The following is a 27,615-nucleotide window of genomic DNA, read 5'->3' as shown; positions in this document are numbered from 1 at the left end:
ATGACTGATACCGTGAGCTTGATTGTTGGTGAAGGTGAAGGTTGTGGCCACCAGCCGAGATGCCGCGAAGCTAGCGTCGCTTACTAATGTTGCTGCCTGATAATGTGCACCTGGCTTGCGACACCTCCGGCGGTCACTCCGCATCAGACCATGGCAAAGCTCACTGATCTATCCAACGAATTGCTCTATTCTATTGTCGCACATCTTGAGACCGGTCGCTGGTCGGATGTCAGAGCACTATGGCAATTATGCAAAACATCCCGCGCGCTGGCAGCTGTTGCGCAACCAGCGCTCTACACCTGCGTGGTACTAGGACAGTCGATGCCCGAGACCATGAGATCTCTTGAGCTCTTCTTGCGGACCTGTGTCGAACGCCCCAAGCTCGCAAAGAAGACGCGATCGCTCACTTTACATTACCATCGACCAGCCCCGTACAAAGGACCCGACCTTATGCGCCATCCCACTTTCTCAGAATTCTCGAAATTATGGCAAGTTCAGAATTTCGATAGCGAACGGAACGTGTTGTATCAGACGCTTGTGTTATACACACTTCTTTGTCTGCCCAATCTACGGCATCTTCGTATGGATACACACAATCTGCCTCCTCGCGGACTGCTGCAAGGGATGCATGCGATGAGAGCTTCGAGTGACGCCTTCCTCGCTAGGTTGGAGACGTTCCATTTGTAAGTCTCACCAATTCCTGCGCATGTCGCTCTCGCTCAACATGGTGCAGGCACAAGCATTTCGACAATCAACCAATCAACATAGTTGACTACATCCCGCTCCTGCGATACCCATCGTTCAGTTCATTCTCTACTGAGATCGAAATATCGGACGGTAATGATGTTCATCCTGCCACAAACTTACTCACACCATCGGCAATTGAGTTGTGGTGGAGTCTTGGGCCACTCGCTACAATGCGACAAGCCCTAGACGCATGTCATCGATTGGAAACGTTCAGATTTGTCATCCCAGATGACAGACGTTATGGGGGTATGTTGCCAGACGATATAGGGAGCGAACCCCTCGTCAGTCCACGAGATCTAGGGATTGCGCTGCTGGAAAAGCAGAAGGCGACTCTAAAGACGTTGGAATTACATTACAACATCTGTTACGATACGCGCAGTGCGGAGTTTCAAGAAGACATGGAACAGCACGGCGAAGACTCATTCCACTACGTGTACCCCTCGTTCCGCGATTTCGAGATGTTGTCGCACATAACGATGCAATTCGGCAAACTTACCAAACTTTGCCACCTACCGGAGTCGTTGAAATGTCTCAAGTTGCAGGATTGCCATTTCGACGTCGACTTGAGTGAAGACTGCCTTCGTGGTATGCTTAAGCTCAAGGACACATGGTGTCCGCTGATCGAGCATCTGTCTCTTCAAGGTTTCAATGTATCAGAAGCCATCGACATGATACGGGAGGTTGCGAGATCCGTGGATTTGCGGATCTTTGAGTCACTTGGCAAAGGTCTTGTCTCGTTCTCCAGCCTCTGATCTGGCATGGGGGTTCGTTGTGTCATTTTTTGAGGGTGCATAGCTTTATGATTGTTGCTATTATCTAAGACGTATTAAGAGAACATGCGTGTATCTATAGCGAGCACAAGGTGTTTAGAAAATATATTTGCGTTACTATAATATACTGTGTTGTGTAATCGCGACTGTGTTTAGGTTTAAGCATTAAGATGTTTTTTAAGAACAAAGAATATGCAAATTAGTATATTATATAAGCTTATTATCTAGAGAGAAGAGTGTATAACACGTTATTAGTTAAAAGACGTAGTCTAATCTCTTAATAGTGTGCGAAAGGTTCTCTTTAAAACAGATAAATTAAGCTAGAAATTAAAGATATAACATAAATATAACTCTATCTATAGTAAATTTAGTATCTAAGTAACTTCTATAGCGTTTAATTTATATCTTCTAGCTTATCTTAGTACGTATAGTATATCTAAGCGTTTAAAAATAGTAGTTTCTACTCTTACTTTATTAAGCTAAAAGCTTATATATATATACTTTATACTCTTATACTTCTTAGATAGTAATAAGTTAATAGCTTTACTAGATTACCTCTCTTCTAGTTTAAACTTAGAGTGTTAATTTAACGTTTCTACTTCTAGATAGTATAGTTATAGCGCCTTACTTAGTATATTAAGAAAGAGCTAGTAGCTCTTAGAAGCTATATTACTAAGGTCTTCTAAGCTTAATTTACGTAGCGTTAAGCTTTAATATTATAATATTATTAGTAGATAGTCTAGAATACTATTCTATACTAGATATAATATCTTAAGTGCTAAAATATATTATAGAAACTCTTCTAATATTAATAATAAATGTTTTAAATCTTTCTTATTATATTTATTATAGTTAAAGATAGTAAGAGTTAAAAACTCTAGCTATATAATATAGCTAGTTAATAATATTTATTAGTAAACTAATTTTATAGTATAAACTAGTCTAAAAAGAGTAAAGTTTATTACTAGTATATAAAAAAACGTATTTTTAAAAAAGTTAAAATTCTACGTTTAGAAGTATAGGTGTTAGGTAAACTAAGGCTTAAGTTTTTAGTACTACTACTTTTAGCGTAGTTAAAGCTTTTAAAATTTAAAGTAGTAAAGTAACTATTCTATAAATACTAATATCTATCTATAGTAAAAAGAATTATAATATAATTATATATTCTTAATAGCTTATAACTAACAAAACTATAAATTATAAAGTAATAATAAATACTAAAATATTTAGTAAGTAAAATTATACTTCTATATATATACTCTCTATTCTCTATCTCTATTTTTATTTTATAGCTTATAGTAAATTAGAGATTTAAGACTTATTAAAGTAAATAGTAGCTTAAATCTAATACTAAAGCTATACTAACTAAATAAGCTCTTAACTATATTACTAATACCTTTTTTATAAGTTTTTTTAGCGTTAGTAAGTTTAAAGCTAATTTTATTACTAGTTATATTACTTCTTTCTATATCTATATTAATTATATTTTTATACTACGTTACTTATTAAAGCTTCTATAAACTACTCTAAAACTACTACTAAAAAAGAAACTCTTAGTTAGACTATTTTAGTAATTATTATATAAACTATTATTAAAGCTATTATAAAGGCTATTATTAAAGCTCTTAAGGCCTATCTTACTTATTTTATATTATATTTTAAGACTACTAAGACTATTACTACTATTAATACTATTAAGATTATTATACTACTACTATAAAGGCTTCTAATACGTAGACCTAGACTAAAACCTTTTATAGTTCTCTATTATAGCTAAGTCTTTAAGTAACTTACTAGTAATATATAAAAGTTCTTTTATAAACTATACTTACTTTAAAAAGAGTAATAAAATAGTTATTATATTACTAGCGTTACTTTTTCTACTTAAAGTAATTTATTAATTATTTATACTATCTATACTTATAACTTTATATATAAGATTAAGCTATAAATAGCTCTACTTATAAAGATAAAAGTAGCTATTATATACTAGCGTAAGACGTTTATTAGAATTCTTAGCTAAAGTAATAATAAATAGACTAAAGAAAATAAGGTATTTAAAGCTTACTTTTAGTATAATAATACTATTAAATAGATAGTAGCTATATTAGTGTTCTACTATTATAGTTACTTTTAAGAACTAAGCTATAATAGAGTAGTTATTTTTATTAGCTTAAGTTATATTATATTAATAGCTAAAGATTAAATATAGTAAGACGTTAAAAAGTTTTTCTTCTTAGTAAGGCTTTAAAAGTAATATATTATTAGTTTATATAAAAGCCTTAGTACTAATAGTAATATATACTAAATATATTAAAATCTTAAAATTTTCTAGTAGTTCTAGAATAACTTTAAAGCTAGGCGTTTTCTAATATCTTTTTACTAAATAGAGTTTATAAAATTAGGTATAAGATACTAAGTTAATAATATTATTAATAGTATAGATAATAGATATATATTTAAATAACTAAGATAAAGAATATAGAGTAGAAACTAATCTATATATTAATGCTATAGGTCTATGTATTGCGTAGTATAGGTATAGTCTATAAAACTCTTACTTATAACCTACTTCTTAAGCGTAGAAAATTAATCTTCTTTTTACTAATAAAAGTTTAAAGAGCTATACGTATAGTCTTTAAGACTAATAAGCGTTTTATTATGTATTATAAGCTTAGCGTTTTTAAAGCTTAGATTAAGTTTCTTAATGCTGTTGCTAAGTATTAGGTAACCTTTTAGAATTTAGAGCTCGCTGCGACAACCCTCTGGGTAAAGATTTTGGTCTAGTTTGTTGTAGTAAACGCTTAACTGGAGGGAGTGAAGCTGCGGTGACGAGAGTAGACGTCGATCCAGAGGCTTCCCTTCCCGCTCGAGATTCGTCACGTCCAGGCGAGCCGTGGAATGCATCGTGTGAAACAGGTGCAGGGCACCCTCTGGTATAGGTATGATTGTGTCCCAGCTGTGTCAAGTTAGTATACGAGTATATCACCAAGGGTTCAGCCCTACCTCAAAGACTGCAGGCCAGTCGTCATCGTCAATACATCCTCCAGAACAGGCGCGAGCGCCTCATCGAAGAAGCCCTGATAGAAGGAGCCGATCTCCAGATGTCTGACATGTCTCGCGATAGATCTATTCTTATCCAGTATGCATTGCAGCAGGTTCCTAGTTACTTTCCGCAACCAAAACCCTTCCTGGACAACGATAGCTTGATCAAAGTACAGGTCGGCGGTTCTTCCAAATTCCAGCTCGAAGAAATCTAAATGGTCTTTTACACGGATGCTACGAAAGAGTAACATGTCGGATTCGTCGCGGCATACTCTGCACACACATCGCAGTGAATACAGCGATTTCGCATCGTCGTGAAGCTATGCCGGCTTTGGTCGATTGCATGCTCGGCCAAACTACAAGGGTGCTTACAATCTCTACAATCATGCGAAATAATACCAATGGCAGCCCGAGCAGATCGTGCGCTGGCATGGCTGGTGTTGGGGCAGTCCGAACTCTTGTTTCCGATGAGGGAGATGATCATCAACGGTGAAATGACACCGCTATTCGGGGGCGGCATTCAATGCATGGGATGGGAACAATAAGCAGATAGGTGAGTTGGAGATATTGGTTGTTGTTCTGGGCTGAGGCATGCGACGTGTTGGAGGTGTGAGAGTTGACCGTTTACCGCTGCACTAGTCCTGGTCTGGTAAAGCGTTGCTTCTAAAAGCGGGGCTCCACATGACAGTGTCGCCAGCAGCCGTCCCGCCTACGCGCCCCTCTTCACTGCCCTCCTGAATATCCAGCATGCGCTGCTCTCAGAGCCTAACAGGATGTTAATCGCACACCTTATGCGCACATAGTGTTGCGCATTTGTTATGTAGTTCAGATGCGACAGCTAGTCGTTTCTTTGAAGTTGCATGTCCTGTGGGTAGCCTCTGATCCGATCTTCCCGGTGGCCAGGTCCGTTCCGATCACGAACTACTCCCGCGGCCCGCCATAACATACCTCGATCTTCCTACGGACCACTCTGCATCTACATGATGCAGTCGTTTTCGATTTGGCCATCGCTGCATGATACACCAACATGATCTTTACAGTGTACGGAGATCCCTTTGGGAAACCCCAACGCCGAGATCGAGTGAGCTCCTCGGAGCTTCTCATGGACCACTCGCATGTCTGACTGCATCTACGTTATGCATCCGTTCTCGATTGGACCACTGTTGCATGATACACTAAGCATGAACTTTGCAGTATACAGAGATCCCTTTCGAGAATTTCAATGCCGAGACCGAGTGAACTCTTCGGATGTCCTCCCTTTGAAAGGGACGAGTGCTCACAGTTCGGAAGATTCGAGTGGCTTGCGTCCGTTGGAAAGGAGTAGAGGTAGACAATCGTCATTGTAATGTTGTCGAGCTTGCAACGTCTGTATTTGAAGCCCCCGTCATGACTCGAGGAAGCGGTCTTTTCGCATTCTCTATCTACCGTTGAACTTTTGTCATTCGCAAGGCGCTTTTTCGCTCAGTATGGCTTTCACAATCGAAACTGGACTGCAGGTCTGGACAATCGCTTTATCAGTCAGCTCGATCGCTTTGTCTACCATCGCGGTCATCTTACGTCTCATGGCCAAATACATCCGTAAACGAATCGACGCCAGCGACTACTGCATCATAGCAGCTTTGGTACTACATCCTCACCCTTCATCTTCATACTGCATCTGGACGCATCGTATAGACCACGTCGATTCGAGATACATTGTGTAGAAGAGAGGCGCTGACGTGACTTGACAGGTGTTCAACCTAGCAACAAACTGCAACCACTTATACCTCGTCTTCCACGCAGGCTATGGCCTCGAACTCACAACCCTCCTACAGCGTTTTGGTATCCTCAATATGCGCATCCTCTCGAAAGGCACATTAGTCGCGGTGTGTACTTGGCATGTCACTGCCTGCCTGTCCAAGCTCTCGGTCCTGCTCATGTACACTTCGATCATACCCAACGCATCCATGCGCGTAATATGTCGCTATTTCGGCGCGACGATCGTCGTATGGACAGTGGCAGATCTGATTGCAGTATTGTCGATTTGCAGACCGTTCAACATGGCATGGATCAACGCAGACAAATGCCCTAACCAGACTCTGTTCTATTTCATCATGGGCTTACTGAATCTGATCATCGATACAATCATCATCGCACTTCCGATGCCGTATCTGATCCGCCTGCGGACGTCATGGCGCAAGAAGATCGTTGCTATTGTCTTGCTAGGAATGGGTATAGTGTACGTATACCAGACAGACTTCCATCGCCTGCAACATGCTGACATGAACCCTAGGACCTGGGCCATTACCATCTATCGCCAAAAGTGCTTGTGGGGTCTAAATTGGCGAAAGGTCAATCGATACTCGGACATGGCGATCGCCATGTTCCTAGGTGGCCTCGAGTGCGCAGTCATGATCGTTGTGGCTTGCATACCGCTCATGCGCCCTCTCTTTTCGAGAAGCAAGGCTCGCAGCCCGCCGAACCATGGCGACAACCTCAACTCGGGGGCGCATCTAGAGAAGGCAAACAAGAAGGCGGCAGCTAAGCTTCCTCGATTGCTCGATCCGCCGTCCTGGTTCGACAATGAGGACGATGCCGATGCGCAGGTCGAGCTACAGGCAAAGAAGGATGTGCAGATGACGGATGCAGAGTCTTCTAGTTCCTCTGACATCTCGCGCACGCCAGTCGCCCCGAAAGAGACTGTCGTGGATAAGAAGATATGGGCAGCGCCAGTATGCTGGGATGCACCTGAGGAATGTCGTAAGCAGGGTCCGCACGAGCCACCCATTGTGCATGCAGATGCGCTTTGATCCGACCGGGAGGATTGCTCGCCAGATTCAACCAACACCGATCTTTACTGTCGTTTTCTATTGAATGAATACGCGTTATACCAAAGGAATCTCTTAGTGGTACTGTCGCTCGTGATGAAATCGCGCAAATGTTCATGCCGTAATTTTCATTCAAACCTCACGTACCAGGCACCACTCAGAAAAAGATCAATGAGTCGTTTGCTCGAGTCCCGAAGAAGATGGTTGTAGGCGAGACGCCAGCCAGAGGCATATTCTGTAGTCCAGCTGGTGGCGACATGGTGGTCGCACGTGTTTGCGCGTTGCGTGTTTGCGGGTAGGCACGTAACGTGGCGGCATTGGCGGGTCGCGGGAACGGGAACCCCGACAAGGCCCGCCCAAAGCTGAACACCATACCACCGTATCACCACACAGCGATACGAACCCATACGTCGCTCTCGCCTCACGCCCTTCGCTCGCGATTTGATAATGTAGGGATAGCATGGAAGCTTTGCGGAGCTCCTCGAACGCGCATTGGAGCCCATTAATCGTCAAAGCTCCAGGGCTGCTCGCGAACCAGCACGACGTCACATCCTCACCACCATGGCTGAGACGATCACACATGAGGATTGGACTGCAGGAGTTACTGCCAGAGATATGCGACGAGTCCCGAGCCTGTCCAATTTGCTTAGGCTACAGTCCCACGAATGGTAGAGATTTCTTTGCACCCCCCCTTACACAGGTGCCGCTCCCTAGACGCTACACCCCCATTCCTCGGCTGCCACGACGAAGGCGGCATCTAATAACGACTGGGCTGTGTCTAATACTAGATCTACTACTGTATGTGACACCACCATCTCTAGAACTTGTCAAGCTGACTCATGACTACGGAAGGTCGTCTCCACATGAGAACCATCGTCGCATGCGCCGTTTCATCGTCAGAGTCCCGACACTACCTAGGTAGTCGCAACCTGCATACATTACGCTACCGACATCACGCGAGCATTATATCGAATACACGTTCGCATCAAGCCCAGAATCCGCGTGCGCGGAGGCCTTCGATCGTGCCTCTGAACCCAACGACCTCCCCAGCGTCTATGCCCAGCTCCTCTGGGCTCACAAACTCCTCGGTGACCTCCCAAGGATCGCAAGCCTCGCCATACTTGAACTGGAGCGCCAGTTCATTGCCCACATCGCCGTAAAGCTTGGTCACCGTCTCCATACTGAGCTCAGCAAAGACGCAGCTCTTGCAAGTGACTTCCGACCATACATCGACCATCTCCTGGTATGTCATCTTCTCGAGCGCAACATTCGCGTATCTACCATAAGCCCTGCCGCCAGTAGCAAGGACTTGGCGGACCCAGATGCCGGGGTTGACTGTCATATCGCCGGCTACAAGAACTTTGGCGTCGGGCTTCGTGGGCATCGCTTGGATGTATTTGCCGGTGCCAGGCTGGATCAGGTGTCAGTCAAATGCGCCCATATGAGGAGGGACCAGCCACGCTCACGTATTCGAAGGGCTTGCAGAGTGGGAAGAAAGCCATGTTCTGCGGATAGTATCCGAAGTACAGGTAAGTCGTGATGGCAGCAAGTTGTGGCAACTCGGCCTTGATGCGCGCGTCCACGTTCGCCTTGTAATCCATGTGCGGCGCTTCCATCTTGCCCCAAAACCGACGCTTCGCGCTTGGACAAGTCGACCAGATGTAGTGTTCGACTGACCGTGTGGCCGCGGCAGCCCGAGCGAGGTTCATGCCATGGCGCTCTTCGATCTCGCCACACTCATGCTGGCTTTTGCCCCGGAAGAGCGCTTCCCACCAATTGGTGACAGCAAATACGGCATTCACGCCATCGAAGGCGACTCGCAACGATGCTTCGTCTTCGAAATCGGCTTTTACAACCTCAATTCCCTCCGCTGCCAGCTTCTTCGCCGCATCGCTGTCGGGGTTTCGAGTGATCGCCCTGACTGTCCACCCGCGCGTCTTGTTCATGATGTTGACTACTCCGCCACCTTGGCTTCCTGTTGCGCCAGTCACAGCGATGATCTTGTTGCCCCGGTTCGGCCAGTCGTGGATTGTACCTGGCAAACCGCTCTTCTCTCCATGCACCATAGCAAACCATGGCTCGAAGACAGCCTCACTACGCTTCGAGAAAGCTCCATTCTTGTAACCCGGATGTCCCCATTCCGTCAGTCTGTCGTGCGCTATCTCGACAACTTGCCCTGTCTTCAAGTTCCTCTCATCATCCAAAAACAAATCGTAACCGGCGAAGAGAGTCGATTGCAGCATCATGTGCTCGGGATGAAAGGCTTTGCTGAAGCCAGGCATGACTGGAGTTTCGATCGGACCGAGCATCAAACAGTTGATGGAGATGTTGTCTTTGGCTAGCAGAACGGGTCCGGTCGTCTTCGTCCACATCGCTGTCGCGGCTTCGGCCGAGCAATATTCTGGAAAGCTGTGGCATGGATATATGCCAAGCATGCTTCCTGTGATGACGATCTTGCCGCCTTTGCCTCCTGGGTTGTGGCGCATATAGTGTGTTGCCAACGTCATGCCATACATTCGTCCTTTCACGACGACGTCTGTACAGCTAGTGTCTGGTTCTGGTGGCAAGTCGTCGATGGGCGCATCGCGGCGGTTGAGATTGAACACGGAGCCACGATCAGGGAAGCCCGCGTTCGCGATCAGAACGTCCAGGCGACCCCATCTGTTCCATGTGGTTTGGAAGAGGTTGGTTTGCGAGGCGTACGAGCTGACGTCGCATTGGACAAAGATAACCGAATCTCCTGTCGCATCGATTGATGCGGCAACTTCTTTGCCTTCGCTTTCACGTCGACCGCAGATAGCAACGCGATATCCTCTCGCTTGTAAACGGGCTGCTAGCCAGGATCCAATCCCGCTCTGTTAGAATCTGTTAGCAAGCTCGGATCGACTACGGCAATGCGATGTGACAAACCGTGCCACCGGTGATGATGGCGACCTTGCGCTCATCCTGCGAAATGGAACCCATGGTGTTGACGATGGGTATTGGGTTGACGGCATGCGGCGCATCTTAGAAGGATGAGCCATCATATGTAACAAGCAACGGCAAGACCATGCGTGGATACGATTTTGGCTATATGCATGCGCGATAACTCTTGGTCCCCATCTTTGATCTGTACTGGGGCGCGGCACTTCCCACATTGCACCGAGAGTAGCTACTTCGCGTCCCTCAAGAAGGAGCAATTGCTTTTTCGTATCATCTCTCCGAGCCGTTGGCCGGAGGATTCGGCAGCTGCAGGAGTTGGCGCGTCCAGCGATTTTGCATTGCCGTGTTGGTCTGAACGTTGGCGGGAACCAGGATTCACGGGACCCAGATGCCCGTACAAGGTCCGGCATGCATTCTTCGCTAGTTTTGATAACGAGTCTTCAAACCTTGCAGGCTGATTAGACGTCGGCCAATCTGCTGGAACCTATATATCAGATTTCGACAAAGATGTATCGCTTGCAGGCGAAATCAAGGACGCGGTTTGCCCGCATCCGCGCTAGCTTGGCATTGCGGCACGGCATCCAACCAGCTACTGGAGAGCAGGTGGGGGGACGCTACGTGTGGGGCGACTCCAACGTAACTTCACGTATATATGTACAAGGTATACGATCCTTCGTAAGGACAGAGACCGTGTCGCGCAGCGTTCCCTATCACAGCCTTTGCCGTGGGGCAGACTCTACATCGGTCAAACGACACATGTGCAGCCACAATCTGATAGCCGCAGCAAGCAACCTTGAAACGTCGGGCCTGCGAAGCTCTCTGAAGTTCATTGGCGGCATAGCAATTTTGTACTCAAGATGTACAAACGCGCTGTTCACTGATTTCTTCAGCTGCCGCCATCACCCGAAGTTAGGCCGCCGCGAAAGCACCAACAAAGGGCAATACGCAACATGCAAGGGCGCGGTGTGCGATACCATTCTCATTGGTCTTCAGGATACCGCTCATTGCTGTTGGTTATCAGTCTTTAACAAATGCTGGCTGGACCAACGTGATCTCAGCCGCTCTGAGGATTCGAACACCTGTCAGTGACTAGGAAGCACTTCCATCACTGTTTGCCATGCCAGGTCTGTGCATACATGCTTCTCCAATCGTAGGGGAGTGGGATAGTAGGTAGCTTCTGATCGGTAGTCCCCCATCGTCGGGTCCGATGGTACCTGTTCAAGCCTCCACGCTCCTCGGACATTCTCACGCCACGGTTCCACCAAGCAGATCTATCTCGATGGCCGTCATGATTCCAATCGAGAACGGGCAACAAGTCGGTATCCTCTTGACTTCTTCCATCTCTATCCTGATGGTCATTGTCGCTGTGGGTCTGCGACTGGTAGCCAAGAGGATCGCGAGCCGGATTGATTACAGTGACTATTGCATTCTTGCTGCCTTGGTAAGTCAAGCTTGGGAAACAAAACAACTCCGTGCTAACATATTCATTAGGTATGCAACACCGCGCTGCACGCTTGCTGCATCTCGCTGGTCACATATGGCGGCTTTGGCTTCCATACCACGGATATCCATCAGCGCTTTGGGCCTGACACGGCAACATTTTTCTTTAAGGTAAGACCAGTTACTGTTCTCTCACATTTGCAAGCTCTAACATGTCGTGTCGTAGGGCATCATGTCATTTGCAATACTGTGGAATGCGACCGTGTGCTTCAGCAAACTGTCGGTCCTATTAATGTACACAGCACTGATACCGATAGCATCTATGGTGCGATGGGCCCGTATTTTCGGCGCTTTGATCGTAGCCTGGAGTGTCGCCGACGTAATCGCCGCTCTCGCGATATGCCGGCCACTGGCGAAGAACTGGAACTTCGCACTACCCGGGACTTGCGGTGGTCAGCCGACCTTTTACTTCGCAATGGGTGTCATCAACCTCATCGCAGACGCCGTGATGATCTTACTACCAATGCCATATTTGTACAAGTTGCGTATGACGTGGCGCAGGAAGTTGGCTGCGATGGCACTCCTCAGCATTGGAGTGGGGTGAGTGCACGCCTGCGCCCACGCAGTCGTACTGAACTCGTGCTGACCTGTCGCGCAGTACCTGGGCCATCACCATATACCGCCAAACGCTGCTACCGGGTCTCGACTTCTTCGACATGACATACACCGGTGTGCTCGCCACGATCCTCTCCGGCCTCGAGCCCGCTGTCGCCATCGTTCTGGCGTGCATTCCTCTTATGCGCCAATTGTTTGGGAAGTCAAACCACGCCACACGATCCAGTTTCGACTACGACAGTAGCAAAAAGACTAGTATCTTCTCGAAGAAAGGGAGCAGGAGACATGACGATCCGACGGCGACTTTCTCGGAGTTGGTGGACGATAATGATGCTTCTTCGCAGATTGAACTGCAGCCGGTCAAGACTTGTCAGGTTGTGCGTGTTTCGTCGGTGTATAAACATGATAGGGAGCAGAGGGTGGCTGATTCGAAGCATGCTATTACGGTTGAGAGGAGGTGGGAGGTACGAAGAGATTAACTCGGAGGTTGTTGCGTGCGACGACAATAACCCTAGTCAGGTCGGCTCGAACCGGCAATCCACTAGTCAAAGCTGCTCTCCAACTCTTTGCGAACGTCGAGTAAGTAGCCGATGCGGCATGCCTCATTGCGCATATCGGCCCCGTGATGGCAGGCCACGCTTTCGCGCCTTCACACAAACTGCGCGACAGTAACAGGATGCGACCGATATTCCCGGCGGTCTCTATCAACTACCGCCCCTCCTAAAGCATGCCTGCTATCTGGAAACGCTTCCATGCGGCACGGCGGCCTTTCTTCGTCTACCGAAGGGCGCCCGACCAATAGGACGAAATACCATGTGGCACAGTTGCATCACGCGTGCAGCGCATACACCCGGTAGACCTTCCTGAGCGGCTAATCTTTGTGATGTCATGCGGGGAGAATCTCCCGCGCAACAGCACCGTTCTATCTGGCTCTCTTCCAGAGCAGAAGACCTCATCCATCCTCTTTCGCGACTGCCTACATCATGTCGGACACCCTATATTGCGATCCTTGTCAACGCTTCATCCGCGGAGATATCAATGTCACCATCGACGGCTACAACACAGTAGAGTTCAACCATCATGAAAGTTTCGAATCCTTCCAGAAGGCGATACAGCTTCGATGCTTGATATGTATGCTTGCTTGGCATCGAGCTTCACTCAGACCAGACGCTGAATCTAATTGGGAGGTGGGAATGCAAGGGGAATATTACTACGATAACGAGGATTGGGACGACTATCGCTCATTGACTTTCTGGTTCCGCGAAGATGGCGTAAGAAGGCAATCTAGTGAAACCCTAGTTTTTCGAGCATACCCTAGTAAGTAGCATTTCCCTCACTGGTCAACAGATACTAAAACTGCAGATAGTTTCGAGTAAGATAAAAATTGCAGAGAGTATTTCGTCGAACACGGGAGCAGATTCTGCTCTTGCATTCGCCGTCGATAAATATCATCGTTGTCGTGGCCTACACACGAGTTGTAGGATTCCACAGATTCTCAAGTCGGCTTGTTATCCTTCCAGGCTCCTGGATCTCGGGACCGAGCTACTTGATCCCATCGTAGTGCGCGATACGCAATCGTTCCGTACTGAAGAATACGCTTGTCTGTCACACTGTTGGGGGTTATACAAACCGCTGACACTAAATGCCACGACACGTTCGGCATTACAATCGGGCATTCACGCTGATGAGCTTCCAAAGACGTTTCAGGATGCTGTGCTCGTCACTCGTCGCTTGGGCGTCCGGTACCTCTGGATCGACTCACTGTATGACTCTACGATCGCGCGTTACAACATTTCGAAGCTGACAAATCTAGCTGCATACTTCAAGATGACCGTGATGATTGGGCATCAGAATCGAGTCGGATGGGTAGCGTCTACGCAAACGCTGCCTTCACTATCGCAGCCACTGCTGGGGTTGATAGCAGGTGCGGTCTTTTCGTTGAAAGATGCCCCGAATCACTCTTACCCCACCGTGTAAACATCCAATTTGGGCCCACAATGCGTGGAAGGCGGGGATATCGGAAGGACGTCGAATTCCCGTTGAGAGGTACTTACCTTTGCGATATAAGTCACAGGGTTCTAGTTGGTATCGAGGAAGCGCCACTGAACGAGAGAGCTTGGGCAAGCCAAGAGAGACAACTTTCAAGACGAATCCTTCACTTCACTGAGACACAAATCTTCTGGGAATGCTGCAAGGACTACTCGAGCGAGATATATCCAGATGGCTTACCGCTCTGGACGCGAGCGCTTTGGGTATTCGACGCTACCAAACTGAAAGCTGAACTTAGTCGCATTATCGAGCAAAGCGCAAACGATATTCCGAAGCCTTTTGGATCATTGGAACTGGATCGGTCGATGAGTTATGAGACCTATTTTGCCTGGCTGACATACAGAGACCAGTATTCGGGCTTCGCTCTAACGAATCCTAATGACAAGCTAGTAGCGATTCATGGTATTACAGAATGGGTTACTAGATTAACAGGGGAGCGATTCATTGCTGGCCTTTGTGAGGATCATATCGAGGAAGAGCTCTGCTGGGATGAGAAGAGGGAACTCCCGCTGACAGAGCCTGACACAAGGCCTACGAAATGGAGGGCCCCCACATGGAGCTGGGCTTGTACCGACTGTCCAGTCTTACTCAGCCAATTGACAAAGCGACATGGGGGCCATGCGAGCCGCCAAATTGAGGCCGAGTGCGTGAAGAAGCATGTCACCGGAAAGATATCGGGGGAACTAGAGTCCGCCACGATCGAGCTAAAGTGTAAGCCAGTGCCAGCGACCATCACTGAACTGGCGCTATGGTCATCAAGCGACATGGTACTTCGTCTGTTCGATCAAGACGGAGACGTAGCGAGTCGCAAGTTGACACACCGATTTCGACGTGGCGAGGTTCAAACGTTCTGCGAAGTATTCTATCTTGAGAAGGCGAAGATCGACAAGGAATCGCATGAAAGACAATCAAGTACGGATGGCTATGTCGTACTCATTCAGCACTGTGTCCATAGCCAAGACTCAGCAATGAACCGAAGTCCCGACGTTTCAGAGAATGAGGACGAAACAGACTCTGAGTCAGAGGAAGAGCCGTATGAGAAGGATAGCGCCGAAGCTTTGTTTTTACAGGCACATGGCGACAATACGTTTGTAAAGGTGGGACTGCTCTGTTTTGACGGGGATCGTGGCGTCAAGCAAATTCTCGAAGCGCATCGTCTCGCAGAAGAGAGAGTAATTACTCTTATTTGAGCCAATCACCAGCTGCTATCAATTCTTCGCTGGGTCATTCACAGCATCCTCCATCGTCACTATAGTTTCTCCATCGTAGGGTCTCAACGCCTCACGCGCTTCTGCAGCCTCGTCCAAGAGCAGTTTTCTGATCGCGTCCGAGCGAGGAATAAATCGCACACGGAAAGGCTCTGGTCGCATGTTCTCGCTGTCAGTGTATGCGAAGATGTCCAAATCGACCTCATTCCGCTGTCGCAATGTGTCAGTGGCGCAAACTTTCACAGTTTGGGCGAAGGTTTCAAGGCGCTTACATTCTCATCCACACCCGGCAGAACATCAAACGCCCAGATCATGCGCGCAAGAGAGTAGAGCAGACCTTGCTCGGCAAGCGGCTGGCCGCTACATTGCCTGCGGCCCCATCCGAAGGGGTTCATGCCGTACTTGTTCGGATACGGTTGCTTCGCACTGCCTTCGCCTTCGAGGAACCTCTCAGGTATGAAACGGTCCGGACCGGGAAAGTCGCGCGGATGTCGGTGTATTGCCCACATGTTGCCGGTGAAGTTGGTACCGGCGGGGAAGTGGTAGCTTTTGTAATCGAAATCGACGGTGTTGGCGTGGGGGATGCCGGCGAGTATCGTTACGGTTCTCCATCGGAGGGTTTCTTTGATCTGTGGCATGTGAGCAGTGAATCTGACGTTTGTTATCCTTGCAACGTACTATCGCAGTCAAGTATGGAAGCGCGTTTGAATCAATGTCATCCCAGTTCGGAGAGCGACTATGACCGACGACTGCATCAAACTCAGCATGTGCTTTCGCTTGTACTTCCGGGAAGCGCGCCATGGCCAGGATGCACGAGAGCATTGTACTGCTAGTCGTGTCTACCCCACCACCTATCAGATTGCCCATTAAGCTCGCCACCTCGAGATCCGTCATGTGGCTGGCTTGCTGAGACGCCAAAACCTGCTTCCCAAAGTTATCTTCCTTCGCTTCGGCGCCTTCTTGCGTAAGCAAGTAAAAGTAACGCGACAGTATACCAGAACCCAGTCGCATCTGGCTCGGCAACGCGTAGAGCCAAGCAGGCAAGTGCATCAAGAACGGAACGGCTTCCATGAGATAGATACCAGGGACGATATAGTTGACGGCTTCCATCAACTTGAGAGCTTGTTGTGCACCGTAGTCGTTCTTGCGATCGATGCGACGACCCCAGCCAACAATCGAGGTGATGGATACGGAGTAGCGCTCGATGGAGAGCTCGAAGTCATGCGATTCAAGAAGGAAGTTGCGGATCAAGATTGCGGATTCGTGTGCTTGAAATGTACGGTATTTGCGTACAGCTTGAGAGCCGACGGCCATATGCTAGAAAGGTTTCAGCTCGTTCTGCAGCAACTGTGACAAGCCAAAGTCACATACCATGAGCTTCCGATGTTTCCTCCATCGGTCGCCATACGGCAACGTAGTTTGATTCGTGGTTGTCGCGTTGATTGCATCGCCCATAGCAATGATTCTTGGTCTGCTCGAGAAGATGTCTGATCTTTTTTCCAGCAAGTCACTCGCGACCCATGCATCGCTCAATATGATGCGCGGTTGCCGCCCGATCCAGAGAGTCATCATGGGTGAGTCGTAGTGCTGGGCCCACTTCTCCCATGTAATCCATGGCTTGTACGATGGCGTTTGGAAATGGTTTCCGACGATGGGAAATGGGAAGGGGCCTGGAGGGAGATAACGGCGACGCCATAGTATGTGGATGTAGTCTGCGATTAAGCCGATGGATGCGAAGCAGAGAAGAATTAAAACAAGCTGGAGCATTTTGTTCGAGTAAAATTCTGCGCTGCACTTGAGCGCGATGCAACTGTGAGGGTATCGTTATTACTACTATTTATACGATACAAAGGCTGACGGTCCAGTTAGTCGAATCGACATCTCAACGCTCTGGGGAGCTCAAGACTATCCCAACGATGCCAAGAATTCACTGGAATTTATGCCGATTTCCCATTGCAGTCTTGGATGCTGTGATACGCATGCGCGGGGACAACGAGGGGACGTGCGGAGAAGCGAGCAATGTGGGGTCGGTCGGACCGATGACCCAGCTGACGAGCGCGTGGGATACTCTCTAATTCCCCGACACTTTCAACAGTCTTTCACCTTCTTCATTTCCATCTTTGTTCGCCGCTCCTCGCGTTGGAACTCTCGTCTTCGCTCCATGTGTGCCTCCTAGCGACCGTTAATGGCTTTATCTCCGGCGTCAAAAGGGCTAGCTGAGCGGCGTGTGTAATTGCCGCGATCTTTCCAGTGCTGACATACAATGTGGCGGAGACGGTCTTCGTTCTGTGGTCTTTCTTTCGCATCGAGATGTCGTTGTATTACAGCGCATTGGCTGACGTCTTCGCGCGCACCGCTCTACGGATTGGAGAGCGTCGGGCAGGTCGCCGAAGTTGTTGACATTGGTGCTATCATCGCGCGGTCCTCTTCCACCAGACGCTTTTATATCTTCGTTATCCTGCTTTTTCCGGCAGTGTCTGCTCTCGATATGGGTGTATCTCGAACGAACTCAGGCAGCTCCGTTTCTCCCATTCGGCGAACGTCATAGCGCCGCAGTCCGGGCAGAGCGGTAGTGCGTCCTCATGTCTCCTCCACGGTTTGCGCATTTGGTTTCGAAAACCAGCGGGCTTCCCCGTTTGCTCGATGTCGCTGCGGGACAAGACGTTAGAGAGACGGTTGTAGGACGCGATTAGTGACGCATGCAGAGTGCGCGATAGGCGTGGGATCAGGTATCGTGACTGGCAGGTTAGTGCTGGAGTGGGTGGGAGATGCGGTCGCGGGAACTCATACATTTTGGGGATTGAGCGGTTGCGGCCCAGCTTGGTCGGATGGTAACGGCGAGAAGCTTGTGGTTGACATGGTGGTATGGCGGTGTTGATTGTTGGGTGATGAGGTGGTCGGAAGAGAAGGATGCAGATGCGGTGATGTAGGAGGAAGGAGCGCATTAGCATGGGGATTAAGCATTTGTGATACCCCAGGCACCAGCATTACCACATGACCCGGGGACGCTTCGACGAGCGTGTAATCGGGATGCTGAAGTTGGGTAGTCGTCCTGTGGTTCATCTTGGCTGCTAGGCTGGGTGGACCACTAACAACTTAACACCAAACCTGAATGCGGAAATACCTAAGATGTGTTGGGTATGTCGCAAACTTCAAGAAGAAGCACACATTAAACAGCAGCTCGTGATCGGAGGAGCAAGCGATGGAGACGCAGGCGACGCTTAAAGGCACGAAGTCGCCGGTAATAGTCGAACTACCAAAGTCGAAGCCCCGTACCAGCCATGGCGACGGTAAACCTCGAGATGATCGATACGCCCCAAGCCATCGTTAAACTAGTAGACCGTGTTATCTCCCTCCACGAAGCCCGCAATGACACGCTTGACTCGCCCATCATCCACATGTCTCTTGAAGGCGTGAACCTTGGTCGCTCAGGCACTGTCTCCATCATAACTCTCTTGCTCCACGAAAGCCCTTCAGCGCAGCACACTTACCTCATCGATGTGCATAGCCTGGGCGCACAGACTTTCAGCACTGCAGGCGCAAACGGAAAGACGCTGAAGCATATACTGCAGGATGAAAGAATCCCTAAGGTCTTCTTCGACGTGCGCATTGACTCCGTCGCGCTGTTCGCGCTTTACAGTATCGCACTAGAAGGAGTTCAGGACGTACAGCTTATGGATAGTGCGGCGATAGAGACGACAGAATCGAGGGAGTATCTTAGTTGGCTGACCGCGTGCGTCAAGTACAACCCCATAATCTCATACTACCAATACACGACTTGGTCGAGGGGCAGAGAGGCGGGCGAGCAGTTGTTCAGATCTGAACTCGGCGGATCGCCCGACGTCTTCAACAAGCGGCCCCTTCCCGACGACATCATCAAGTACTGTGTCGGTAATGTTGCATGCCTTCCGGCGTTGCGCAACAAGCTTTGGGGTGGGCGGAGGCAGGACTGGCGTGATATGGTGCAAGATGAAACGGAGAGACGAGTCGCGTATACCCATGGTGCCGACTATCAGCCTGGTGGGACAGATTGGGTGTTGGCGCCGTGGACCGACGATCAGAATATGGCACTTGACATGTTCAACCTACCAAGTGATTTTGAAGATGATTTCTTCGACTGTCTGGAGAATGATGAGGTTGAGGATGACGTAGAGCGAGGACGACGTAGAGAGAGGACGACGTAGAGCGAGGATGAAGGCCCTCCTGCATAGGCGTACCGAAGTGGTGAGCACACAAGCAATGTCAGCAGAAGCCATCATGGTCTGAACCCGTAGAATGGAAAGCAAATATCTGCAAGCGCAGCAGAAGTGCGATATACAATACTGTACATATCTACATACCTCCCAGGCCTTCCACTCACGCCGTCCTCTCACTATGCACCTCCTCTTCATCCTCCTTTTTCGTAGTCTCATACCTCTTGCCCCGGAAAGAGTACACGCCCCAGTTACTGCACGTAACATCATGCGGGTCCAGATCATTGAGATCCCATCTCAGGCTCCTGAACAGGTTCTCGCCGGGCTCGAGCAACATGTCCATCTCATTCCCAAACCTGTTCTTCAGGAAGTCGACATCCTGCTGCATATCCCACGGGCTGTATCCAGTCGCGATGATAGGAACCTTCGTCTCGAGGAGGAGGGGTAGCGTCTCCTCCCACTCGTGCGCAGACGCCGGGTTACCAAAACCGGGGTGGAACACGACGAAACAATCGAAGTAGGGGTCGTAAGGATAGAAGTAGCCCGTCTTGTGGATGTTGTGGTAGTACTCGACGAATGTGCTAATCTTCAGCGAGTTACTAATGCGGTCCTCAACAACGGCGCCGAACGGGTTCAGAGGCGTGCGCTCGGGAAGAGGCAGTTCCTTCTCGCGGTTCGCCATGCTCTCGGGCCCGATGAAGTTGAGGGAGAATTGTACGCGGTGGAAGAGGTAGGAGAGTTGCATCCAGGTTTCGCGGGGTAGCGAGGATTCTGCGCGGGCGCCGAGGATGAAGAGGCGGACCGAGGGGGGTGCGAGGCGTGCGTTCTTCCAGGTGTCGCCGCCGCCGGTGCGGGGTGGGTGGAGGGTGTGGCGGAGGGCTGGGTTGTGTTAGTATCATCTCATCTCCCAGATGGTTTGTACGTACCGCTGAAGCTCTTCAGTCCCTCGGGCGTCATGCGCCCGTTCTTCCTGATGTTGTAGGGACTCAGCTCGTTCAATACACTGGCGATGGTGATTGGGTATGTCAACAGCTTTGTCGCCTGGCGCATCTCCCGGTCCTCGTTCAGCGCATCGAAGTCTCGCGTGTACATGTATGTGTCCCAACTCGTCATGTTGACGAGGATCTCCTCCATCTGGGGCTCCGCGAACTGGAACTCCTTGAAGAAGCGCCCACTTCGCAGATCGTGGTCGTCCTCGTTGATCTGCTTCAGGACATCACAGACTTCCAGATGCGCCTCGTAGTCGTCCGCCCAATGCTCTTCGCAGCAATATACCGGTATGCCACAGTCTGGGCACTCGAAATCGACATGGGCGGGCGGAGCGCCGGTTTCAGAGGACTTGCGCGCCTCGAGATCCATCGGGTTGTTCGCCGGACGCGTCGGCTGATGTGAAGGATGTGGGCAGTAAGCATGCTGGCGCATGAAGGCCGCACGCTTCCGTATCTCAGGTATTGGCGAGCCCGAGAAGGAATTGAACAGGTTGTCCTCGGTCAGGACCAGCTTCCGCCGATGGCCCTCGGGATCGATGTATTCATACGGCTCGAACGGCTTCTCGAATGTCCGGGCCGGCGTCGTCGAGAGGCTGCGCTTGGGCAGGGCAAGCTTTGGCGGTGCTGCACTTTTGGTCGAGTGACTGCGTTGCGACGGCACCTTGGGCGCGAGCGGGCGGAGGCCCTGCGATGGCCGTAATTGAGAGCGCGGCGTCTTCAGGGCCGAGAGACACTGTCGGCAGGTGTACGGCGTCCTCATCTTGGGCTGTCGACTCGCAATTGGTGTTGGCGGGCTGCTGCCATATCGTGACATGAGGGTCCGCGAATGTTAGCGCGGTCCCGGCCAATCCAAACGCCGATTGGCTGCCTGCCTCGACGAAGACATCATCACCCGCCGCCGCCTGGTCGTAGTCAACACCAAAGTCACTTCATCGCAACATCGACGCGCTTTATTCTCGCATCTGAGTCCAAGGATGCCGCAGCGCGCGAATTGTGTCATATCGCTCAGGGCGTCGACGACAGCGACGTGCCATTTGTCCAGCTTCGAGTCCATTTGAAGCGCCGTTCCACGAAGCTGCTCAACTCCCAGCTGGTGTACTGAGCTTACATGCTTCGATCAACCTGGAGGCGTAGACATACGAAACAATACAGAATGCATTGACGAATTATCGACCCCTCCATGGTGTTGTCCATATCCCTCGGTCGTAGCTGATGCGGAATTTGGACCCGACGTAATTGACCTATCAGCGACCAATGATGCTGGCTCCAATGCTCGGCCTCTTTTGCGCGGTACTTGCTAGCCCTAGATGCATATCCCAAATGTCCCACCGGAAGAACAACTCCCTGAACGTTGTTCACGGAGGATCTTTATAGCGATCGCCATCTGCACATACTGTACTTCCCCGCAACTAACCCCGGAAAAGATCCAAGCCCGCTGCACAACGTCACATGGATCGCCAACACAATAAAACCACAGCGGCGCCCGTGTTGCTATCATGATCAAGGCCGCTTCGAACCAATTCGTCAACACCGATAATGCGGTTATCACAGATTGGATCGCTTCTAGCGACCTGTGGGTTGGTTGACTTGTCAAATGCGAAATCACTATGGTCAACAGTTCCTGCGAATGGTAGCAACATCATCCGTACCACCTATCCTCTTGGAAATGGACGTCTTGGTGCCATGCCAATTGGCCCACCCGGTGCTGAGACGCTCACCCTGAACTTGGATACATTGTGGTCAGGAGGTCCTTTCAATGCATCGGTAAGCTATGCTAACTCTATCCTGACAATCAATCTAACACATCAGATAGAATTACACGGGCGGTAATCCGACCTCTTCGAAAGCAGCAGCATTACCGGGTATCCGCGACTGGATCTTCACCAATGGAACGGGAAACGTGACGGAACTGCTGGGCTTAGACGCTTCGTATGGCTCGTACCAAGTGCTAGGAAACTTAAGTGTGTCAATGCCGTCGATAGCAGATTCCGATGTTACCGACTATATGCGGACATTGAACCTGAGCAATGGCGTCCATACCACGGCGTTTAGCGTGAACGGTAGCCTTGTCGAGACCGAAACGTTCTGCTCGTTCCCAGATCAAGTCTGCGTCTATTCGGTTCGCTCGTCAGGTCAGCTGCCAGCGCTGGAAGTGAGACTGGACAATACACTCATTGAGCCGGAGTTGCGCAACATTACATGCGTCGGTGGTGATGCGACGAGTTCATCGCATCTGAGAATGAGCGCCCTGACGCAGCTTGGCCCACCTGAAGGTATGCGATACGACGCGATGGCACGAGTTGCATACAATACCGGCATCGAAGTTGTATGTGATGGTGAAGCCAAGTCTTTGATGGTCTCCTCGCGCAACGGTACGAACAGTGTCACGATAATAGTCGGCGCTGAAACGAACTACGACGCAAAGAAGGGAACAGCGGAGTACGACTACTCTTTCCGTGGCGAAGATCCAGGCCCGATCGTTGAGTCCACGACTCTCGCCGCCGCCGCCAGACCTTTGTCGGATCTACAAGGACGTCACATGGAGGACTTCACTTCTCTCACTGACCGCTTCACGCTATCTCTTCCCGATTCTTTCAACTCATCTCAAGTACCCACATCCGAGCTCGTCGCACGTTACAACGCCAACATCACAGCCGGCGACCCATACCTCGAGAGCCTGCTCTTCGACTATTCACGATATCTCTTCATCGCCAGCTCGCGACCGGGCTCTCTTCCCCCGAACCTTCAAGGACGATGGGCCGAAAGTCTCGAACCCGCTTGGTCGGCAGACTACCATTCCAACATCAATATCCAGATGAACCACTGGACCGCCGATCAGACTGGTTTGACTGATCTCCAATCACCGCTATGGGACTACATGTCTGACAACTGGGTTCCACGCGGCAGCGAGACCGCCGAGCTGCTATATGGCGCACCCGGTTGGGTGGTTCACAACGAGATGAACATCTTCGGCCACACGGGCATGAAGAGCGGAGCTGAGTGGGCGAACTATCCGCTCTCTGCAGCTTGGATGATGCAGCATGTCTTCGACCATTGGGATTACTCGCGCGACGAAGCCTGGTTGCGTGATCAGGGCTACCCGCTGATGAAGGGTGTTGCCGAATTCTGGCTCAGCCAGCTGCAAGAAGATCGCTTCAACAACGACGGCTCACTGGTCGTGAACCCATGCAACAGCCCTGAGCACGGCCCTACGACATTCGGATGCGCGCACTATCAGCAATTGATACACCAGGTCTTCGATGCCGTCCTTTCCACTGCGCCCACCGTCAACGAAACCGACACCGCGTTCGTCACCAACATCACCGATTCCCTCCAACGACTCGACAAAGGCTTCGCGATCGGTTCCTGGGGCCAGATCAAAGAGTGGAAGCTACCCGAGGAACCCTACGGCCTAGAATTCATCAACGACACCCACCGCCACCTTTCCGAACTAGTAGGCTGGTACCCCGGCTACTCGATCTCTTCCTTCCTCAACGGCTACACCGACACCGCAGTCCAAGACGCTGTTCGCCAGAAACTGTACAGCCGTGGCAACGGCAACGGCGAGGCCCTCAACCAGGCGAATGCAGGCTGGGCGAAGGTTTGGCGCGCCGCTTGCTGGGCTCGCCTCAACGAAACGGATGAAGCTTACTACGAGCTTAGATATGCCATTGAACAGAATTTCGCAGGGAATGGGTTGAGCATGTATGATGGAGATAGGGTTCCGTTTCAGATCGACGCGAACTTTGGGTTTGGAGGCGCCGTGTTGAGTATGCTTGTTGCGGATATGCCGTTGGCTGCGGGGGATATGAGAGAGAAGACCGTGGTGCTGGGCCCGGCGATTCCGAAGAGTTGGGGTGGCGGGAGTGTGAAGGGGTTGCGGTTGAGAGGCGGTGGGGTTGTGGACTTTGGGTGGGATGAGGATGGTGTGGTTTGGGAGGTGGAGGTTGATGGGGGGTTGGACGGGGTGAGGATTGTAGATAAAGATGGGAAAGTGCTCGTGGAGTAGGATGAACGGGCTGGAAAGAAGAGGATGCTACTTGGATTCTAATCCTGATATGCTCATACGTGTAGAGGATGAACTATTACAAACCCCGCCGTGATCGCACGCCACCTGTGGTATCGAAGCTGACATCTAAGTAGACATGATATGGCGATGCGCATGACAAGATCATACTGAAGGTTGCGCGCGGCGAGGGCAGCCAGCTCACAGAGAGGTCCAGGTGTCACGCTAGCGCGCACAATTTGCGCCCACATCCCGAGGTTCACTCGGAGGCGAACGCGAACCCACCAACCATCCAACAGCGCCCAATCTCGACCCCAGACCGCAACATGACGCCTGTCACAAGAGGGTGCCGTGCATGTGGACTAGCCAGCGATATGTGAAACTGGATCCAGCTCTCGACATCGAACACCAGACGCCGAACACTTGCGACCGACCACATCTTCGTACCCATGGCTCCTTCCCTTCAAATCGAATGGGATAGACCGGAATCGATCTGTAGCGTCTATCGATCACTCTTGTCGTTGCACGCTCTCCGGATGCCTCAAACGTCATCGTCTCCTTGTGTCAGGTCTTTCGTTTGAATGGGTTGGCATGCGCATCTTCACTACAAACCAGGGAACATCCAGTCGCACAGCAGTATACCGGTGTATGGAACTCATGGCTCAGCCTTGAGATCTGAGTCTGGCCTCAGCCGCTTCTTTACCCGCTCCCGTGCTGACATGCAGTGGCGTTGCTTACGCATCGCTTGCGCGGTGTCACCAATGGGCCAAGGACCATGAGGACTTTGAAGACTTTCCTCTTTCGACATACTGCCGGCGTGCCCTATGGTAGCGATGCGCATTACATAAGTAGGCGTGCCACGCATGCCGGCTCTCGTAGCGATACTTTCGTTTTTCACTGCGCAAAGATGAAGACGTACACGAGATTCCTCGTCGCCTTGATGTGGACAACTGCTTTCTCCGCCTGTGTTCACGGATGGTCAACGCGTGACGAGATCGTCCAGTCCATCCAGGAACGCGCCACCGCTGGTATCCACAACGTACCTGCAGACGACGCCGCAACGTAACTGACCCTTCGTGTCCAGACTCTATCGACCTCGAGGCGATTCCAGGCTTCAACCTCAGCTCCGCTCTTGACAGCATCGCGTCGACATACCTCGATGGCGAGGCGCAAGAGCTGCCACAGCGCAACAGCTCCAATGTTACCCCCATCATCGATGTTCATGGTACGCAATTCCTTCTCCACTTTATGTTAATCGACCTGATGAAGCTTCGTAGCGCATTGCGTTCCCGACTGGTATCGCGCAATCGCTCCCACAGCCGGCGGGAATCCGACCCCATTCTGGAACGTCAGCGGGCATCTCAACTTCATGACGAGCCAAGGCATCTCGCACGCAGTCGTGGCATTCTCCTCGCCCGGCGCAAACGTGTATCCTGGTAATCGAAAAGCGACCATGGCGCTTGCTCGGCTGATCAACGAGCAATCCGCAGCGTATGCGCGAGTCTACCCCAAGCACTTCTCGTTCTACGGCGTCGTGCCGCTCCCATATACCCGGGATGCCATCGCTGAAGCCATGTACGCTCTTGACACGCTTGCAGCCGCAGGTATCGCGCTCTACTCCAACTTCGAAGGTCGATACCTTGGTGATCCTGCCTTCACGCCCTTCTTCCGAGCCATGAACGCGCGGGGTGCCGACCAGATTATCTACATCCACCCCACGACGCCGTACTTGCGCATCAACGACACGCTCGTCGAAGCGAACCCAACGACGTACCCAACCGGCAACATCGAGTTCTACTTCGAAACCGCGCGCGTACTCCAAGACCTCGCCGTCACGCAGACAATCCTCAACTTCACAAACATCAACTACATCATCCCGCACGTCGGCGGCGCATTCCCGTCCGTCGCGGACCGCCTGCTGAAGTCGTTCCCCGCGCTCTACGACCGCACCTTGGCCGCTTTGCAGACGCGCTTCTACTGGGACTCCGCGGGCCCCACGTACTTCCATCAGGTCGGTGGTCTTCTCGCATACGACATACCGGCATCGCAGCTCTTGTTTGGCACAGATTACCCGTACGCGCCGATATTCACGTATGCGCCTTCGCTAGTAGGGATTAAGATGTCGCGGTTCGTAAACGATTCCGAGCGAGCAGGCATCTTCTTTCGCAACGCGCAGAGGCTCTTTGTGATTGCGCCTACCCTAGAGGACGTCTTAGGGCTATAGGCCCTAAGCAATTTTTAGTAAGAGTAATAAGGCTAACTACATTAGAATAGAGAATAACAGACTATTATTATACAAATTCTAGAATATACGTAGTAATATTAAAGTGTAATATTAGTAACTTATAGTGTAATATTAGTAGGCCTAAGTATAATATTAATAGGTATAAGAATAATATTAGTAGTAGTAGATATAATATTAGTAGGTCTAGAAGTAATATTAAATATTTAATACTACTTATTTTAATCTAAAATAGTAATTAAAATTATTCTTACTATAATATAAATATATTAATAAGACTACTTTTAAAATTATAAGTATTTTAGAAACTTTATAATTCTAAAAGTACTCTATTCTAAAGAGCTAACTAGATTTAGAGCTAACTTTAGTTATTTTAGTACTAAGATATATATATTTCTCTACGTAGATAATATTATATAAGCTAATTCTAGTAAACTTTATAAACTAGTCTAGTTAGATTTCTACTTTAGAAAATATACTTAGAGCTACTAGCTCTACTCTAGAGAATATCTTAGATCTACTAGATCTAAGTAATTTTTAGTAAGAGTAATAAAACTAATAAGAAATAAAGAAATAGTCTTA

General features: G+C 49.7%; 9 protein-coding genes across 9 annotated transcripts; 6 read left to right on the top strand and 3 right to left on the bottom strand.

The window, feature by feature from the left end:
• Positions 1-150: 150 nt before the first annotated feature.
• J4E92_010543 (uncharacterized protein) lies at positions 151-1,499 on the top strand (the record flags this gene model as incomplete). Its single annotated transcript, XM_051501880.1, has 2 exons — positions 151-683; positions 1,127-1,499. The coding sequence occupies 2 exons, from the start codon at positions 151-153 to the stop codon at positions 1,497-1,499; spliced, it is 906 nt and encodes a 301-aa protein (XP_051347877.1).
• Positions 1,500-6,028: 4,529 nt separating this feature from the next.
• J4E92_010542 (uncharacterized protein) lies at positions 6,029-7,351 on the top strand (the record flags this gene model as incomplete). The annotated part of the gene is made up of 2 exons (XM_051501879.1): positions 6,029-6,184; positions 6,293-7,351. 2 exons carry the CDS (start codon positions 6,029-6,031, stop codon positions 7,349-7,351), a joined length of 1,215 nt encoding a protein of 404 aa, XP_051347876.1.
• Positions 7,352-8,354: 1,003 nt separating this feature from the next.
• Positions 8,355-10,333, bottom strand: J4E92_010541 (uncharacterized protein; the record flags this gene model as incomplete). Its single annotated transcript, XM_051501878.1, has 3 exons — positions 8,355-8,780; positions 8,836-10,224; positions 10,280-10,333. The coding sequence occupies 3 exons, from the start codon at positions 10,331-10,333 to the stop codon at positions 8,355-8,357; spliced, it is 1,869 nt and encodes a 622-aa protein (XP_051347875.1).
• A 4,474-nt stretch (positions 10,334-14,807) lies between these two features.
• On the top strand, positions 14,808-15,585 carry J4E92_010540 (uncharacterized protein; the record flags this gene model as incomplete). Its single annotated transcript, XM_051501877.1, is given in 2 exon segments — positions 14,808-14,811; positions 14,828-15,585. 2 exon segments carry the CDS (start codon positions 14,808-14,810, stop codon positions 15,583-15,585), a joined length of 762 nt encoding a protein of 253 aa, XP_051347874.1.
• Positions 15,586-15,603: 18 nt separating this feature from the next.
• Positions 15,604-16,917, bottom strand: J4E92_010539 (uncharacterized protein; the record flags this gene model as incomplete). The annotated part of the gene is made up of 3 exons (XM_051501876.1): positions 15,604-15,813; positions 15,876-16,232; positions 16,282-16,917. The coding sequence occupies 3 exons, from the start codon at positions 16,915-16,917 to the stop codon at positions 15,604-15,606; spliced, it is 1,203 nt and encodes a 400-aa protein (XP_051347873.1).
• Positions 16,918-18,884: 1,967 nt separating this feature from the next.
• On the top strand, positions 18,885-19,787 carry J4E92_010538 (uncharacterized protein; the record flags this gene model as incomplete). The annotated part of the gene is made up of 1 exon (XM_051501875.1): positions 18,885-19,787. One exon carries the CDS (start codon positions 18,885-18,887, stop codon positions 19,785-19,787), a length of 903 nt encoding a protein of 300 aa, XP_051347872.1.
• A 172-nt stretch (positions 19,788-19,959) lies between these two features.
• Positions 19,960-21,545, bottom strand: J4E92_010537 (uncharacterized protein; the record flags this gene model as incomplete). The annotated part of the gene is made up of 2 exons (XM_051501874.1): positions 19,960-20,675; positions 20,723-21,545. The coding sequence occupies 2 exons, from the start codon at positions 21,543-21,545 to the stop codon at positions 19,960-19,962; spliced, it is 1,539 nt and encodes a 512-aa protein (XP_051347871.1).
• A 776-nt stretch (positions 21,546-22,321) lies between these two features.
• On the top strand, positions 22,322-24,794 carry J4E92_010536 (uncharacterized protein; the record flags this gene model as incomplete). The annotated part of the gene is made up of 3 exons (XM_051501873.1): positions 22,322-22,358; positions 22,404-22,549; positions 22,599-24,794. 3 exons carry the CDS (start codon positions 22,322-22,324, stop codon positions 24,792-24,794), a joined length of 2,379 nt encoding a protein of 792 aa, XP_051347870.1.
• Positions 24,795-25,698: 904 nt separating this feature from the next.
• Positions 25,699-27,015, top strand: J4E92_010535 (uncharacterized protein; the record flags this gene model as incomplete). Its single annotated transcript, XM_051501872.1, has 3 exons — positions 25,699-25,819; positions 25,876-26,016; positions 26,069-27,015. The coding sequence occupies 3 exons, from the start codon at positions 25,699-25,701 to the stop codon at positions 27,013-27,015; spliced, it is 1,209 nt and encodes a 402-aa protein (XP_051347869.1).
• Positions 27,016-27,615: the final 600 nt, after the last annotated feature.

This window comes from Alternaria infectoria, assembly GCF_024043175.1.
Source record: "Alternaria infectoria strain BMP 0036 chromosome Unknown scaffold_38, whole genome shotgun sequence".
In the NCBI taxonomy this organism is placed as follows: domain Eukaryota; kingdom Fungi; phylum Ascomycota; class Dothideomycetes; order Pleosporales; family Pleosporaceae; genus Alternaria; species Alternaria infectoria.
Note: the sequence above shows the minus strand (reverse complement) of the source record. Positions and strands in the feature narration are given on the sequence as shown.